We start from the raw sequence: 17,040 nt of genomic DNA on the forward strand, positions 1-17,040 counted from the left end.
ATTTGAATAAAAAAGTGGCATAATTAGAAGGGTTGTAATGGCTATAAAGATAAAAATTGAAGATGAAAATTGAGATCTCAAAATGAATGGACTGATTCATTCATGTTTATCCCAAGTGCGTCTGGCTTCCCTCTCTGTCTGATTGGTTCCCATTATTATTTGTATTTGAATAACAGCATTGCAGTTCTTTTGATATTTTTGACTAAATTTGAAAAATTGTCTCTTCTGTTTATTAAAGTTGCCAACCACTCTTTTAGGGTTGGAAAATATAGCACGTACTAGAGCACTGTAGGGATGTTAACTCTGGTTGGACATATTCCTGGAAATTTATCACACGATCTTGTGCTTCCAAACTACCTGCCCCTGCATCACTGCCATGGATTGCCTAAAACATCCTTCCTCACAACCTCCCCCAACAATTAGTAAGCAAACAAACTCTCATTGGCGATGTCAAACCACCGTTTCACCAAATCGTAAAATACTTTTTATGGATAGTAGATGGAAATGTGCAAAAGGAAATGGAAGTAAAACCTCCTTCTAATGCCCCTATAATTTTTCAACCTGGGTTGTCTGGGCAGTATCCTGGAGATTCCAAGGATCCTGGAGATCCCACGGCAATCTTGAGGGGTTGACAGCCTGAGAGTGCAGGATTTTTTTATTTGCAATTTATCTGAAATGTTTGACTGAAAGGGCTGCCTTTTCGCAGTGAAACCACTAAATGAATAATTCATGGAAGCTGTTTACTCTATTCAGTGATGTGAAGCAAATATGAATAGTGTTCCCTGGTTCACTGGTTTGATATCTTTCAAGGTGCCCTAATTCAACTCCATTCTTTCATGTTCTGCAGCATATCCTGTCATTTACATACAGCAGATCTTTCAGTTGCAAATATTCAAGTTGATAAATTTTTACCTGAATACATTAGTTTATTAATAGGTTTGAGTGATCAGATTTCAGACTGGCAAACCAAAAGTTCCTCTCAATGAACGCTTGTTTCGTTTTTAATTGATGTAACCTGCAAAAAACTTTCCAATTAATATTTCATCAATCCAAAGATTACAATGTGAAATTGTGCCATATTACCAGAGTGAGAAATAATTCTAATTCTCACCTCATACATCCTGAAAAGGGTATCTTATGTTCCTGGTAAGTCAGAGTGAGCCCCATCTCTGGTTAGTACAGTATGGATTTGGCTAGTTTCAGTTGGAGCGCTTGCAGGAACTCTATAATTGTCTTCAACATCCTTGGGTTGGGAATGGGAAATCATGATGTGGGTATGCCGGCGTTGGACTGGCGTAAACACAGTAAAAAGTCTGACAACACCAGGTTTTAGTCCAACCTATTTATTTGATAATATACTCACTAGCTTTCGGGGTTACCCCCTTCGTCAGGTGAATGGAGAGTTCTGGCCTCAGACTCAGGTCTGAGGCCAGAACTCTCCATTCACCTGACGCAGGGGGTAACCCCGAAAGCTAGTGAGTATATTATCAAATAAATAGGTTGGACTAAAACCTGGTGTTGTCAGACTTTTTACAATGGGAAATCATCCAGGATTCATACCCCTGACCATTGGCTGTCAACCCTATAAATAAAGTGAAAGTAATACAACGTGAATTAATTAAATTTGGTGCTCTAAAATAGTATGTTAACGGCAATGGAGTTGGGCAGGAAAGTTGTGCTTGTGATGAAGAGCTTCCCTGTTGACGAGGTGGCTCTTTTATTGTCCACCTGTGTCTGTCACATGGGCCTGAATTTTCACTCCTGAGTTGGAAAATTCCTGACTTCTTAAACTTGACTCGGGAGTGAGTGAGTGTGCCGGATCATCTGATTTTTGCTGTCAGACAAAAAACAGCTCTCACACTCTTCCACCATCCCTCACGCATTCCCCATGCCCCATCCATGTTGAGTGAAATGGTATTGGGCTCAGCTGGGAGATGCCACACTGTTAAATTAGCCAACAACACTCGCCAAGACTCGCACAAGTAATAGATGGAATTTTAACTGCAATAGTTCGTTCCCAACAGGAAATGAGCAACTCTTCCACTTTTTCTGATGCCCACGTCATTACAATTAAAATTGGCATGGGGGGAAAGAGGGGCCATTATGGGTGGGTGGAGGCATGGATGGGGCATGGATGGGGCGTGGGGAATGCGTGAGGGATGGTGGAAGAGTGTGAGAGCTGTTTTTTGTCTGACAGCAAAAATCAGACGATCCGGCACACTCACTCACTCCCGAGTCAAGTTTAAGGAGTCAGGAATTTTCCAACTCAGGAGTGAAAATTCAGGCCCATGTGACAGACACAGGTGGACAATAAAAGAGCCACCTCGTCAACAGGGAAGCTCTTCATCACAAGCACAACTTTCCTGCCCAACTCCATTGCCGTTAACATACTATTTTAGAGCACCAAATTTAATTGATTCACGTTGTATTACTTTCACTTTATTTATATGTGTTGAGACCAGCTTAGTCAGAGAGCTAAATGTACTGGCATGCCTCATGGCTGGCTCACATTGCTGCTTACTGGAAATAGTCAGGGCAGCACATGGCACAGTGGGTAGCACTGCTGCTTCACAGCGCCAGGGACCTGGGTTCAATTCCAGCCTTGGGTAACCTGTGTGGAGTTTGCACATTCTCCCTATGGGTTTCCTCCAGGTACTCCGGTTTCCTCCTATCATCCAAGGAGATGCAAGTTAGGTGGATTGGTCATGGAAAATGTGTGGGGTTCTGAGGACAGGATGGAGGGCACAGTTCTTTGGCTGGAAACGAATGGCCTCTTTCTGCACAATGGAGATTCTGTGGTTAGGCATATTTCTTTCTTGTGTTTTTGGCATTCACTCTTTATTGATTGTTGATATTAGTGTCCAGTGTTGTACTCATCGTTCTGGGACATGGCTGAACTTACAGGCTCAGCTGGCCCTCCCTTTCCTGCATCAGAAAGGACATTGTCTAAAATCAATCTTGGCAGGAAGGCTCGAAGTAAATACAAAGCACTGAATGGACTCTGACAGCCTGAGATGGATCCACAGGTGAACAGTACTGACACTACCCTTAAGGCTCCTCATTTTCTTTCCTTTGCTGACTGTTTCCATAATCCCCACCACACCCATCCTATCTCCTCCCTCTTCCACTCCTGGATGTGCCTGATCTCACACCACCCCTTCCCCCCCTCACTAATAATTCACCCTTCCTGGTCCAAGCTGCCAGTATCCTGTTCCCCTCCCTCATGCCACAGAGTTAAACATGGGGAAGCTACTGACCTCAGAAGGTCGATTGTTTCATGTCACCTTCCAATGAACGTAAACCGGGTGTGACAAGATTCTCATGCACCACTTTAGGTTGAAGGTAGCACGTACATAATTTGCTATGGCCAGAAGGAAAGGTAGAATGGCTTCCCTCTCATTCTGCCTCTTGGCTGACTGCAACAGACGTTTTAGTGAGTATTTAACTGTTTAAGTGCTCTGACTCAAAAGATACATCTCCCAAAAGTGCTGAATTGGTGGCAAAGCTGTTCTACATCATAACAGTTCTGACAGTTTAGCTTCTCACCTGAATCTCTGCACTCTGTGCACTGCAGAGGTCCCAATCATGAATCTTATTAAAAACCCGGTGGGGGCGGGCGGGGGTGGGGGGAGGAGCCTATTCGCGCCGGAGTCTGACTGTTCTGGAACTCCGCACATGCACAGTGGCCCCAAATTGTCAAACTCCCATTTGCTGGCCAGTTCAATTGCTGGTCAGCCCGGGGCCCCTGCAGTGCTGCCCCTTCAAACCACCCCCCCCCCACCTTGGCCCGATCGCGGCCCCCACAGCAATTCCTGGGCTATCACGGACAACCACCCCCCCCTTCCCAGTGTGCCCCGATGTCTAGCCCACCCCTCTCACCCCAGCAAACACCACCTGCTGTGGTATGACCAGGGTCATACCCACCCTAGGGAGGCAGGCCCTCCCACCGCGGCAGACTACCACCATTCTCTCCCCTTAGCTCACCCCGATAGCTGGCCTCCCTCCATCCCAGACCGATCCTAATGCAGAATGGCAACGGGATCCCTCCATCCTCGCCTCTAGGTCCTGCCCACAATAGGCCCTGACCCTCCTTGGCACTGCCCAATGCCTGATGGACAATGCTAAGGTGCCCCCGGGCATGGACACTTTGCCCCTTGGGCAGTGCCAGGGGCACAGGCTGGCACTGCCAGAGTGCCCATGTCCAGGGGGCACCATTCCCAAATGTGGGGAGGTGGGCTGAACCCCGCCAGAATGAACCTGATAATTAGCAAATCTACATACTTTAAATAGATTTTTAAAAGATTTAAATTACTTACCTGCCTTCCCGCTAGTTTCCAGGGTGGTCTGGCTGGCAACTGCTCACCGGCTCTGGGAGATACACATGCATTCCTCCTGCATGCGCAAATCCCAGTTCAAGGCCGCAGATCCGCATTTCCCAGCCGGACCCCCCAGAAAAGTGGCGTGCGCGGATGGGAGAATCACAACTGGGTTTTCTTGTAAGTTTTAAAAGACAAGGAAATAGTGTTTATTGTCCTTAACACCCAGGAGATAAAAAATAATTTTAGGAAACATTCCAGCTCACATTCCCACATCTAAGAGAATCACACACACAGAAGTTGGTTACAAGGAGAGAAGGTCAGTTAATTTCTTTCAATGTCCAGAAGGACGTCAGTAATATATGGACCCTCTAACAAAATCAGAGCTCTGATGAAGGATCATCCAGACTGGTAACTTTGGCTCTATTCTCTCTCCACAGATGCTGTCAGACCTGCTGAGATTTTCCAGCATTTTCTGTTTTTGTTTCTGCAGTATTTTGCTTCTATGGATCCTGTGGGCTGATGCATTGGATGGCTTCAGGCTGTGTCTGAAGGTTTTTGCAGGTTCTGTGCAGAGGCAACTTAAAACACTTGATGGGCAACCTGTGTCTCTTTCTCTGAAATCAGCAGCTGTTTGGTCTACCTTGAAGATACTGCTTGCAGTGTTTGGCTGGTCAGATACATACTTGCATAGTGGCAGTAGAGAAAGAGAGGGAGCATGAATTCTCTTTTCACTGTTACCCACTCTCTGAGTCCAACTCTGGAAAAGCAATGCAGCTTCTTTTTTAACACAAAGAGCGGGATTTTCCGACCACATTTGCCCTGAAACTGGAAAATCCCGCTTGAAGCCAACAGATCTTTCCATGGTCCGCCTCTCTCCACTACGATTCCTGTGGCAGGTGGAAAGGGAAAATATGCCTCAAAGTGTAAGCTTGCTATCAAATGACATGCATTCACAAACTAACCAGTGATTAAATATGATTATAGCAAGCTGGGGAACACTCATTCCAGGTCCGTTTACTGTTGTGAGTTGTTTGAATGGCCTGAGGAAGGTGATTCTTCTCAGCCTGGGTCTATTGTCTATGGTGATTAGACTAATGGTTGGTGGAGCCTCCTTATCAGCTGGGGTTCATTGTCCAAAGTGATTTGAGTTCAATGGATTGATCCACACCCATTTGAACACACAGATTATGCCTTCATGTTTGTGAATGGTTCAGAGGATGAGCCATTCATACTCATTTAAGCTAAATGTCCCCTGGGCTACTTACAAATGGCAAAACACCTTTCCGATAGTTTTGTCATTTGCAATTTAAGAACTGCTGTTTATTTCACTTAAAAGTATCACTGCCAGTCTTCTTAAAAGTTATACTGTAGTTTCAGTCCACTCAATAAATAAAGGTATTTTTGTTATAAAATGCATGTTAATGGAATGAAAATGTATTACATGTGATAATACATGTGGTAAGAAGTCTCACAACACCAACAAGTCCAACACGTTTATGTGGTAGCAAAAGCCACTAGCTTTCGGAGCACTTGCTGCCCCCTCATTAGGTGAGTGGGAATTCTATTCACTCATCTGATGAAAGGGCAGCAAGCACTCCGAAAGCTAGTGGCTTCTGCTAACAAGTAGACCTGTTGTTGTAAGACTTCTTACTGTGTTTACCCCAGTCCAAAGCCAGCATCTCCACATCATAATACATGTGTACAGCAACAGGGATCTGGGTTCAATTACGGCCTCAGGTCTGTGTGGAGTTTGCACGTTCTCAATGTTTCTGTGTGGGTCTCCTCCGGGTGCTCCAGTTTCCTTCCACACTCCAAAGATGTGCAGGTTAGGTGGATTGGCCGTGCTAGATTGCCCCTTAGTGTCCCTAGGTAAATACGTGGGGTTACAGGGATAGGGGCTGAATGGGATGCTCTGTTGGACAGTCGGTGCAAACTTGATGGGCTGAATGGCTTCCTTGTACACTGTAGGCATTCTAGGATATGGGAACCCACCACAGAACAGCATGAGGCTCAACAACTGCTGCCTTTCTCAACCCACTGTTGGGAAATTGAAAGTTCTGCTCCCACCTAATTGGGTCACTCACATCACCACATTTTCCACTCTTGGAGACTCCATCAATGGCTGCCTGGATGGAGTACCATGTTTGAATAGCTGGAGGTAGGTGGAAAAGCAGGACATGGATGTGAGACAAGCAGTACTGAAATGTATGTGAGTGTGAGGTGGAGTATCTAGATATTAGGTCTGAGTCTGGAGTGCCAGGAAGTGCGGAATGGTGAGTGATGGGAATATGATGGTGTCAAGGTTTACTCTTGAGAAGAGTTTGCACTTTCAGAAAATAAAAGAAAATTGAGGAAACGCAAAGAAATTCCTCAGGCAACATGCAGAAGAGCTCAACATTTTAAACAACTTTCACTACATTCTGTACTGCAGTTGTGGAACATCAATCACTACTTTGCCCGAACGGAGGTTGGTTTACCACATACATCACCCAAGCAGCTTTCTTTTCTGACTGACACAAACAGTCTTCAAGAAGTCACCTTCCGATTGGGAGAACTGGAAATGTCTCCTCTCAGGTAAGAGGGATTGTTAATAAGATTTATTTCACAGTTTCAAAGGAGACAAAACATAGATTGAAAACACTTCCCCTCAGAGTATTATCACAACAATGCCTTCACTTTCAATGCCAATCAAATGGTTTTGGATATTTACAATTCTATTCACGTAAGAAGGTGAACACTCCCAATAGCCTTCCTGACAATCAGGGTGGAAGCCACTGAACAATAGAGGAGGAGGCCTCAGATTCAATCCATGACTCAATGATAGCACTGTCACGTCTGAGTCAGAAGGATGTGGATTTAAATTGGGCAGATAATCCAGGCTGACTTGCCAGTGCAATACTCAGGAAACGCTGCTGTTGGACATTATATTATAGTTCAAATAAGATATTAACCACAACCCCTTCTGCCTTCTCAGTTGAGGTAAAAGATCGCATGACACTATCTGAAAAAGATTAGGGGAAGGGAGTTCTCCTCATGTCGTTTGGCCACGGTGGCATGGTGGTTAGCACTGCTGCCTCTCAACACCAGGGACCCAGGTTCAATTCAGGCCTTGGGTCATTGTCTGTGTGGGGTTTGCATATTCTCCCTGTGTCTGCAGGGTTTCCTCTGGGTGCTCTGGTTTCTTCCCACCGTCCAAAGAGCTGCAGTTTGAGTGGATTGGTCATACTAAATTGCTCTTAGTGTCAGGGGTAAAACGTGGGGTTAAGAGGATAGGGTCTGGGTGGGATTGTAGGTGCAACTTGATGGGCTGAATGGTCTCCTTCCGCACTGTAGGGATTCTATGAAGATTTAACCCATCAAACAACACTTAAAGATGAATGATCTAATTGCTGTTTGATGGAACTAGCAGTGCATAAATTGGCTGACTGACTTTCTACATTAAAACATTACATTTCAAATCTGTCACTGTCTTTGAGATGTCTTGCAGTCACATAACTATATAAAGGGAAGTTCTTTCTTTAGTCTGTGCTGGGGTTAATATCTTTGAGCTGAGTGGAGCTATTACAATTAGCTGCAGGCAACTGGGAAACCCTGCCTGTGTTCCCGATGACCTCACAGGATGTGCTAGGCCTGTCATTGCCTGCTAATTGTGGGTGGGATTGGACATTTGTGATTTCCTCTGTAGCTGTGTAGCCTGCTAGCACTCAGTGTCAAGGCTTACACATGCAGAACAGCCTTGGGCAGGGGATCAGACAGTATCTGCTGCCTTTCCAACCATAGACTAGTGTTTCTGAGAAAAAGTTAGAGAAATAGAAAGAAAATTAATCAACACTCATTCATCAGGTTCCCCAAGCGAGACTTTGTGATGGTAACCTCCTGACCATAATATCCTGTGCTGTGTTCATAAAACTCATCAATAAAAGTGAGCACTTATTAGGGGTTATTTTCAAACCTCAAGCCTCTTCCTCCCAGAGCACATAAATTGGCATGTTGTTGATCAACGTAACGGTCTCCTTTCAGGACAGAACGCGATGAACAACCACTACAGTTAAAATACATCCAACTACCTGTGATATGTGTATATATTGTATGTTCGTGTTTGAGGTACGGACTGCCCCTTTAAGAATGCGGGTCAGATGACCCAGGACAATTAGTTAGATTTGATTTGATTTATTATTGTCGTGTATTATTATACAATGAAAAGTATTGTTTCTTGCACGCTATACAGACAAGGCATATCCTTCATAGAGAAGGAAAGGAGAGTGCCGAATGTAGTGTTACAGTCATAGCTAAGGTGTAGAGAAAGATCAGCTTGGTGCGAGGTAGGTCCATTCAAAAGTCTGATTGCAACAGGGAAGTAGCTGTTCTTCAGCCAATTGGTACATGATCTCAGACTTTTGTATCTTTTTCCCAACAGAAGAGATGGAAGAGATATGTGGAGTCCTTGATCATGCTGGCTGCTTTTCCGAGGCAGCAGGAAGTGTCAATGGTTGGGAGGCTGGTTTGCGTGATGGACTGGGTTCCATTCAAGACCTTTTGTAGTTTCTTATGGCCTTGGGCAGAGCAGGATTCATACCAGGCTGTGATACAACCAGAAAGAACGCTTTCTATGGAGCACCTGTAAAAGTTAGTGAGAGTTGTAGCAGACCTGCTAAATTTCCTTAGTCTTCTGAGAAAGTAGAAGCGTTGGTGGGTTTTCTTAACAGCAGTGTTGGCATGGGGGGGACCAGTACAGCTTATCGGTGATCTGGGCCCCTAAAGACTTGAAGTTCTTGACCATTTCTACTTCATCCCTAGTGTGGGGCCCAGTTGAGCAGATCCAACTGTGGAAAAGTGCACGCCTCTAATAAAGAGCTTCCAGTTTCGAGATACCAAGCCTACCTCATGATTCTTTATACTCCCTGAGTCTGTAGGGACATACACACTATCAAAACTGAAAGAACGTTTGTTTTGTGTTTAAAGAATTCCAGGAGGGGGTGACTTTCTTTGTCTTTTTTTTACTCAAGTGGGACCGGGATTCCCCCATTGTTCACACCTCTAACAAGAGGTAGCATTCACAGCAGGAATCCAGCTCCAATAAAATTGCAAACACTGCAGTGGGATTTAAATCCTCCGCAATGGAGCCGGGAATGCTGTGTGCAGGTTGACTGCCTGCACAAAGTCTAAGGCCACATACCAGCCAACTCAAGAACAGCTTCTTTCCTGCTGCTGTCAGACTTTTGAATGGACTTCCCTTGCATTAAGTTGATCTTTCTCTACACCCTAGCTATGACCGTAACGCTACATTTGCTCTCTCCGTTCCTTTTCTGTGAACGGTGTGCTTTGTCTGTATAGCGTGCAAGAAACAGTACCTTTCTCTGTATACTAATAAATGTGACAACGATAAATCAAACCAAACCCTTAACCCAAACTGCTAAAAATTGCCAGTAACAGAAAATGGAAGCTGGAATCCTGGAATTTGTCCTGCCTGCCATTTTTAAAATGCTCCTTTGTTGGCCCAACTCGGTGAAAATCTTCAGGAAATTATATCCCTTATCCTGCAGTGGGCCCCCAGCCTCAGCATTTTGGTAGCTTTAACTGTAACTGAATAGCAAGTGGCAATGCTTGAGGGAACACTTGTTAAAACAAATGCAGCAGAATGCAAAAAAAATCCACAACTTTAATGCCAACTTTTCCAAATCAGTCTAGCTTTAAGAATGTAGAGAAGCAGCACACAACATTTCAGGCAATCGAGCCTGTGCCCAGGTTTCCGACCCACCGTGACCTGCTGAAGCTTGTGATATGAGAGCTTTGAGGCTTGTTCAATCTGATTTGCATCTTTTTGTTCTGAATTCAAAGTTCCTGTTTTTAGAGCTCCAGCTTGCCTCCACAGCGACAAATTGCATTTATCCCATTAATGCAGTAAAACATCTAAAGGAACAGAAAAATAAACTAACACAAAAATAGCCAAAAAAAGAATCTATATAATGATCGGCTGGAGCAGAGGAGAAACTCATGCACATTAAAGCTTATTCTTATCTCAGCTAACTGTAAATGACATTCTTTAGGACAGTGAAAATTCTGAGGTTTCTCAATATTTTAATTGATGCAGTTCACACAATATATGACATTTTGTGTTTGGAAAACAATTATTTGCATATCCATAAATACTGAAGAAAGCGTGGATTTGATCTCTTGTTCGTGCATCAGTTTTAGCTCAGTGGCAGATAGTGCTTGCTCTTGATTTTTTTACTATACCATATTATATCAACATCTAACTCAGTTATGGACTTATTCATTCCCACCGCATGGTGTTATGATACATTTAACAATAACAACATGCTACTAAATCCAATACAGTAAGTCCAATACAAATCACGATACTGCAATGAGTTTTGATTTATCTGGAACCAGCACCCACTTCTCCCTCTCAGGCTGTGTAAAACCAAGGGTCGAAGCTAACATTAGAGCTATGTTGGCTGCATTAATCTGCCAGGCACTAGCAATAAAGAAGACAGAGCAATCTTAATGCAGACATAAGACAAGTTTAGTTGTTGATATTGGGAGCTGGATTTCCATGAAACTGAGGAAACTCATGAAAGGCTGAAAATTGCAGCCCGGATCTGATACTGAGTATCCTGATCCCATTCCCAATTTCCAGGAGTGTCTTTTAAGGGTGTGGGCTGATTCAGGTTGTAAGCACTCCAGATCTGGACTGCACCATTGCAGGGATGGGTATGTCCTAGTCCTCTGTTGTTTTCATGGAGACAGGTGGCTTTTCAAAGAATTGAACATAAGAAATAGGAGCAGGAGTAGGCCATCTAGCCCCTCGAGCCTGCCCCGCCATTCAATAAGATCATGGCTGATCTGTCGTGGCTCAGTTCCACATTCCCGCCCTCTCCCCATAACCCTTAATCCCCTTGCCTATCAAAAACCTATCAACCTAATTGTGGTTCACAGCACCTCACAGCACATTGAACGTTAAGTTCAAAAGGTCCTCCTTGTGCTCCCCATGCCAAGGTATGCCCCCACCTATCCCTTAAGAACATAAGAAATAGGAGCAGGAGTAGGCCATCTAGCCCTTCGAGCCTGCCCCGCCATTCAATAAGATCATGGCTGATCTGTCGCTGATCAGTTCCACTTTCCCGCCCTCTCCCCATAACCCTTAATCCCCTCTCTTATCAAAAACCCATCAACCCGCGTCTTAAAAATATTTAGCGAGGCAGCCTCCACCACTTCAACGGGCAGAGAATTCCAGAGATTCACCACCCTTTGAGTGAAGAAGTTCCTCCTCAACTCCGTTCTAAACCGCCCCCCTTTTATCTTGAGGCTGTGCCCCCTAGTCCTACTGTCTTTTTTGAGCGGGAAGAGTCTCTCCACCTCTATCCTATCCATCCCATTCATCATCTTATACGTCTCAATGAGATCTCCCCTCATTCTTCTAAACTCTAACGAGTACAAGCCTAGTTTATTCAGCCTCTCCTCATAGCTCAACCCCCTCAACTCTGGCATCAGCCTAGTAAACCTCCTCTGCACTCCCTCCAAGGCCAAATTGTAGCCCCTCATATCCAGAATGCCAAGCTACAGTACTTAAATGCCTATTAACTATCTCTATGCATCATATACAAGCAATGAATCCTATACTTTGCATGAAACAATGCTTTCGAAAAAGTCATTCATTCCTAACTTTTTGTTTTCTTAAAAATAACTCCTTTTGACTACAGGCTAATAAAAGTATCAATCATCCAGACTTTAAAATATCAATAACCGAAACGGCAAATTCTTGAAACATCTTTATCTTCTGTAAAAGAAAACACTGTGCAATTGACAGAAAAGGTCAGAGTGCTCGAGCTGTCACTCAAACAATGTTACCCTGGGCTTCAAGTGCTTCACTACTCTGATGAATTTCTACCTTGTTATGTATTTTTGGCTGACAGCCCAGGCATCCATTAGCATATTGAAACATCTGAGCCAATAGATGGCTTACCTATTAGGCAACATTTATCCATCAATCACCATTACCCAAACAGATTATCTGGCTACTATCACATTGTTGTTTGTGGAACATATTGTGCTCAAATCAGCTGCTGTGTTTTCTACAGTACAACAGTGACTACACTTGAAAAGTACTTTGTGTAACCCACTTTTGGAGGTCCCAGGGTTCTGAAAGGCGTGTCTCCCCACCTACCTCTCTTGGCCACTCATAGCCACCATGCTAGGTTTAGTACTTACATGTCCATTAACCAACTAGATACAGCGAACAGAACCAATGGAGATCCTGAGGTTCTGAAAGATGTTATATAAGTGCAGGAAGTTTTTTTTGGTCTGAATAGTGATCAATATTTGGAGTGGAATTCTGAGCATATTCTATAGACAAAAGCAATGTGTAGTCATTTAGGAATAATTGAATTCAGAGATGGGAGCTATTGCTTCTTTCTGGCTAGATGAGCTGAGATTACCCGCATTATCCTCCACTGACATTGTGATGAGTTCATGTTCTTCTCCGCAGATTGCGCTGGTAAGATAAATGTTTGAGGGCTTGGGCTTGACATACAGAATGCAAGTAGAGCAGTCCTGTTTAAATTCCACTTCACTCATCTGGGAGTCCACATTGTATTCTGCTCGACCTTAGACACAGTAAGAAGTCTCACAACACCAGGTTAAAGTCCAACAGGTTTATTTGGTAACACAAGCCTCTAGCTTTCAGAGCGCTGCCCCTTCGTCAGGTGAGTGGAATAGGGGACTGATCAGGTGACTGATGAAGGGGCAACACACCAAAAGCTAGTGGCTTGTGTATTATCCAAAATTACCAAGTCACATTCTACATGTAAACTGATGACACCAACTCTATTTCACCGTAATCTCTCTTGATCCTTTCATTGCTCCTGTGTTGTTTGGATGGTTGTCCTGTACTGGAAATTTCATCCAATTAAACACTGGAAAGATCAAAATTATAGTTTGTGATCCCTGATACAAACTCCACTTTCTCTCATTACAAGCTCCACTCCTTCCCATTACAAACCCCACTCCCTCCCATTACAAACTCCACTCCCTCCCATTGCAAGCCCCGCTCCCTCCCATTACAAGGTCCACTCCCTCCCATTACAAGGTCCACACCCTCCCATTACAAGGTCCACACCCTCCCATTACAAGGTCCACACCCTCCCACCAATTTCACCATCCTCCCTGAATACTGCCTCACAATGAACCAGACCATTTGCAATTTTGCGTCTCTTTTGACCTCCAAACTGGTCTTCTGCCCACATAATACAATTTTCAATTATTAATAAATGTTAATGTTTCTAACTAAAATCCAGTTACATTTCTAAATGCTATTTTCAATGACTGACATTTTTATAAGCTAATCCAAATCAAATATTTGCTGGCAAGCTGAGCACCCTATTTAACTAATGACGGTGAAAGTCCTTATTTCAATGGTCAAAAATTCTCCATGACGTCATTCACTTTTTATATCTGGGGTTCTATGAAGTAGAGTTGTAGAAAAGTTTAGATCTAATAATGATTACAGTTAGTTTGTACTTTAGTTATGTGTAATGATTAAGTAACTGAAGTTCATTCATCAATTGACCCAATACAATATTCTGTTTAATTGTGGTCAATGTTGGACATGAGAACATCACATGAATAGTTCTTTGTTCGCAGTTGTATCATCACTTAAGAAGTGAGAAACACCACCTGGCCCCAAGCCGTGTAAGGTTATACTTTCATGGTCTAATTACAGAGCAAAACCGTTATGGTTGAGTAGTCCGAGTCTAGGACTATCATATGCCCTGGCAATTAAAAAGTATCAGTGGTACTTCATACCAATGACTCAGAGGGAAGTTAGAAAGGCCTATTGTGTAAGAAAACAACAATGGAGTGTTAAACATTCAGCCTTATATCCAAAATTTGTATAGTTTTAATCTGTAATGCACTAAAAGAGAACCAGTCATTTCCCTTCACAATATCTTTGTCTTAGAATTAAGTTCTGCAATCAGTTTGTATAATGATGTAGTTCCCTTGATTTTTATGTTTAGGAATATGTATAAGTTTAATATGTTGAGCTGCATTTTTAAATGTATCTTATTACCTCAATTTTAACATACCAATCTTTTCCAAATACTGGTTTTGTGTATAGATTTTATATAATTTCTGTAACCTTGTCATTTCTGTAAGGCATGCATCACTCTGTGTAATCTTTTACGATTTTTAATTTACTGAACCAAGGCACAGAAGATACTGCAAAAATATATAACAACAAAGCATCTCCCATAATCAAAACATAATGATAAGCATCTGTCTTAATTAGTGTTCCACAGGCCATACAATATTGATACTTATATGTCAATAAGGCATTTGGGAGAATAGCTGTCAATTTATGACTTCACTTGGGCAAGGTTCGTAAAATCCCGCCCATTGCCAATGGAGAATTCCATTCTGTGAGCCTCACCCGTCCAATTCAGGATGATTCTCTGTGATTATCCTCAGCATTAGGGCTCAAATTTCACCTTTGGTATGGACACTCTGCTGAATACATGCCAGTCTAATGAAAGAAAGACAAAGCTTACACTTAGATAGCACTTTTCACAGTGGGCAGGATTTTCCAGCCCTTCCTGCTGTCAGAATCGTCCAGTCCTGCTGAAGTCAACCCCCTGTGGTAGGTTCCCAAGCTGCAGAACAAGCAACGCATACAAACGGCCACAGACCTTGGCGGAAAACACACCATGGGGCGGAGGGAAGAACAGAAAATCTCGACAAATTCTCAAATCACTTCACAACCAATTCACTGGGTGTGATTTTATGGCCTCACTTGTTCCAAAGACGTAAAATCAACAGATCTTTCCATGGTCCACCCCTCGCCCACTCTGATTCCCATGGCGGGTGGAATGGGAAAGTTCCAGCCAGTACTTATGAGTTGCAGTCACTGGTATAATGTTGGCAATGTTATCAAATTAAGAAGTCTCACAACACCAGGTTAAAGTCCAACAGGTTTATTTCTGGCAAATGCCATGAGCTTTTGGAACTGGCTGTTCCTTCGTCAAGTGGGTGGACTCCATGGAATCACTGTATCTCTGTAAGCTCCAATTTCACAGTCTGCCAAAACCTGTGTCTTTATAATTCTGGCTTCTTGTGCACTAATGTGGAGATGCCGGTGTTGGACTGGGGTAAGCACAGTAAGAGGTCTCACAACACCAGGCTAAAGTCCAACAGGTTTATTTCTAGCAAATGCCATAGCTTTCGGAACTGGCTATTCCTTCGTCAGGTGGGTGGGAGTTCTGATCACAAACAGGGTTGTCAAATGACAGAACAGGCTCGAGGGGCTGAATGGCCTGCTCTTGTTCATAATCTGTTTGTTCGGATCTCATTCTGAATAGATGATATGAACTGGGGCAAGACGGCTTTTGTTATCCATAATTATCTCACAAATAGAATATGGGGAGGAATGGGGGCCTGGAAAGAGGACTGGGTGCTATAAATTCTCCCTCTGGCCCTGGTGCAGTGGCGGGGAGTGGGGAGAACTCTCTCAGTCATTGTGATGATTGGCTGGTATTCATGAAATGGTATCCAAAGCACACTGTCATTTCACATGTAAATTCTTTAGGAAAATGTTCCAAGTATTTTTCGATAACTTAAGCTATGATTTGCTCGCATTCACAAGTTTACATGACTGTTAGGGCATTCAGTTTGAAAGTTTTCTCCCCTCTCGTGTTTTGGTCATTTTTGCAGGTGCCCAATAGTTGTGTTCAACAGTTTTTGCTTTATCAATTGTGAAGGATAGCAACAGTTTCCTTCTTTCTTGTTATTTTTGGCATCCCTATTTTTGCCTTTTTTTCCTGTTCACGTTGGCTGCGGAATAGGAAAAGGGCTGAGTCAGGATCAGTTTGACAGGACCCCAGCTCCCACACCTTGGGAAATGCTTCAGTCATTTTATCCAGCAGTTTCCACTCCATCAAAAGTTAGCTTTCATCTCAGCCTTTCTAATCCGCGCCACCCATTCCCCTCCCCCGCCCGCCACTGCCACCACCCCTTTCAAAAGCTTTTTGAGGTCACTGTTTCCGAGTTAAAGTAGCCCAATGTCTTGAGCTGTATCTTTAGGGAGTGTTAACCTTAACCCTTTGAAATTGGAGTTCTTCCAGCAAAATAGTGAGACAGACAATTAACTGCTTGCAGAGTGTCACTTTTCATTTCCACCTGCTCTGGAATGGCAGTATTTTATCGAGAGTAGCAGCCGATAGCAATGACTGCCGAATCATCTCAAAAAGCCCTTTTGTTCAAATCACTGTTGAAATTCTGAGTTCTAAACGTATTTTGTTAAAATATAGTGGCAATTTAGCACTGGCAAAGGATTGGGGTAGGTTTGGTCTTAATGATTGGTTTCTATTACAGGATAGTAAGCCAATTTAGCCTATTTAAATTCTTTCAACAACCCCTTTGTATTTACATAGCACCTTTGAGGTTGTACAACATCACAGAAACAATATCCTTTAGGGTGGCACAGTAGTAGCACTGCTGTTTCACAGCAGTAAGTAGGTGTAAGGATTCGCATTTTAATCAGTAATCTCTAAACTGTCTGTGCTTTATATGCTCTGTCTGAGGCCAGAACTCTCCATTCACCTGACGAAGAGGCTGTCCCCTCGAAAGCTTGTGAGAATATTATCAAATAAATAGGTTGGACTAAAACCTGGTGTTGTCAGACTTTTTACTGTGTTTCACAGCGCCAGGGAATCAGGTTCAGTTCCGG

General features: G+C 43.3%; 1 protein-coding gene across 1 annotated transcript in view; it reads right to left on the minus strand.

Annotated features, from left to right (window-relative positions):
* Positions 1-1,535: 1,535 nt before the first annotated feature.
* The window catches only part of LOC145354849 (uncharacterized), an 87,081-nt gene continuing 71,576 nt past the window's right edge, over positions 1,536-17,040 (minus strand). The window contains exon 3 of the mRNA XM_080206386.1: positions 1,536-1,582. Within this exon, the coding sequence (XP_080062512.1) occupies positions 1,555-1,582 (28 nt within the window). The 3' untranslated portion in view covers positions 1,536-1,554. The remainder of the gene's footprint in view (positions 1,583-17,040) is intronic.

The sequence above is a fragment of the Carcharhinus amblyrhynchos genome, chromosome 18 (genome assembly GCF_965287045.1).
Source record: "Carcharhinus amblyrhynchos chromosome 18, sCarAmb.v2.hapA, whole genome shotgun sequence".
Lineage (NCBI taxonomy): Eukaryota > Metazoa > Chordata > Chondrichthyes > Carcharhiniformes > Carcharhinidae > Carcharhinus > Carcharhinus amblyrhynchos.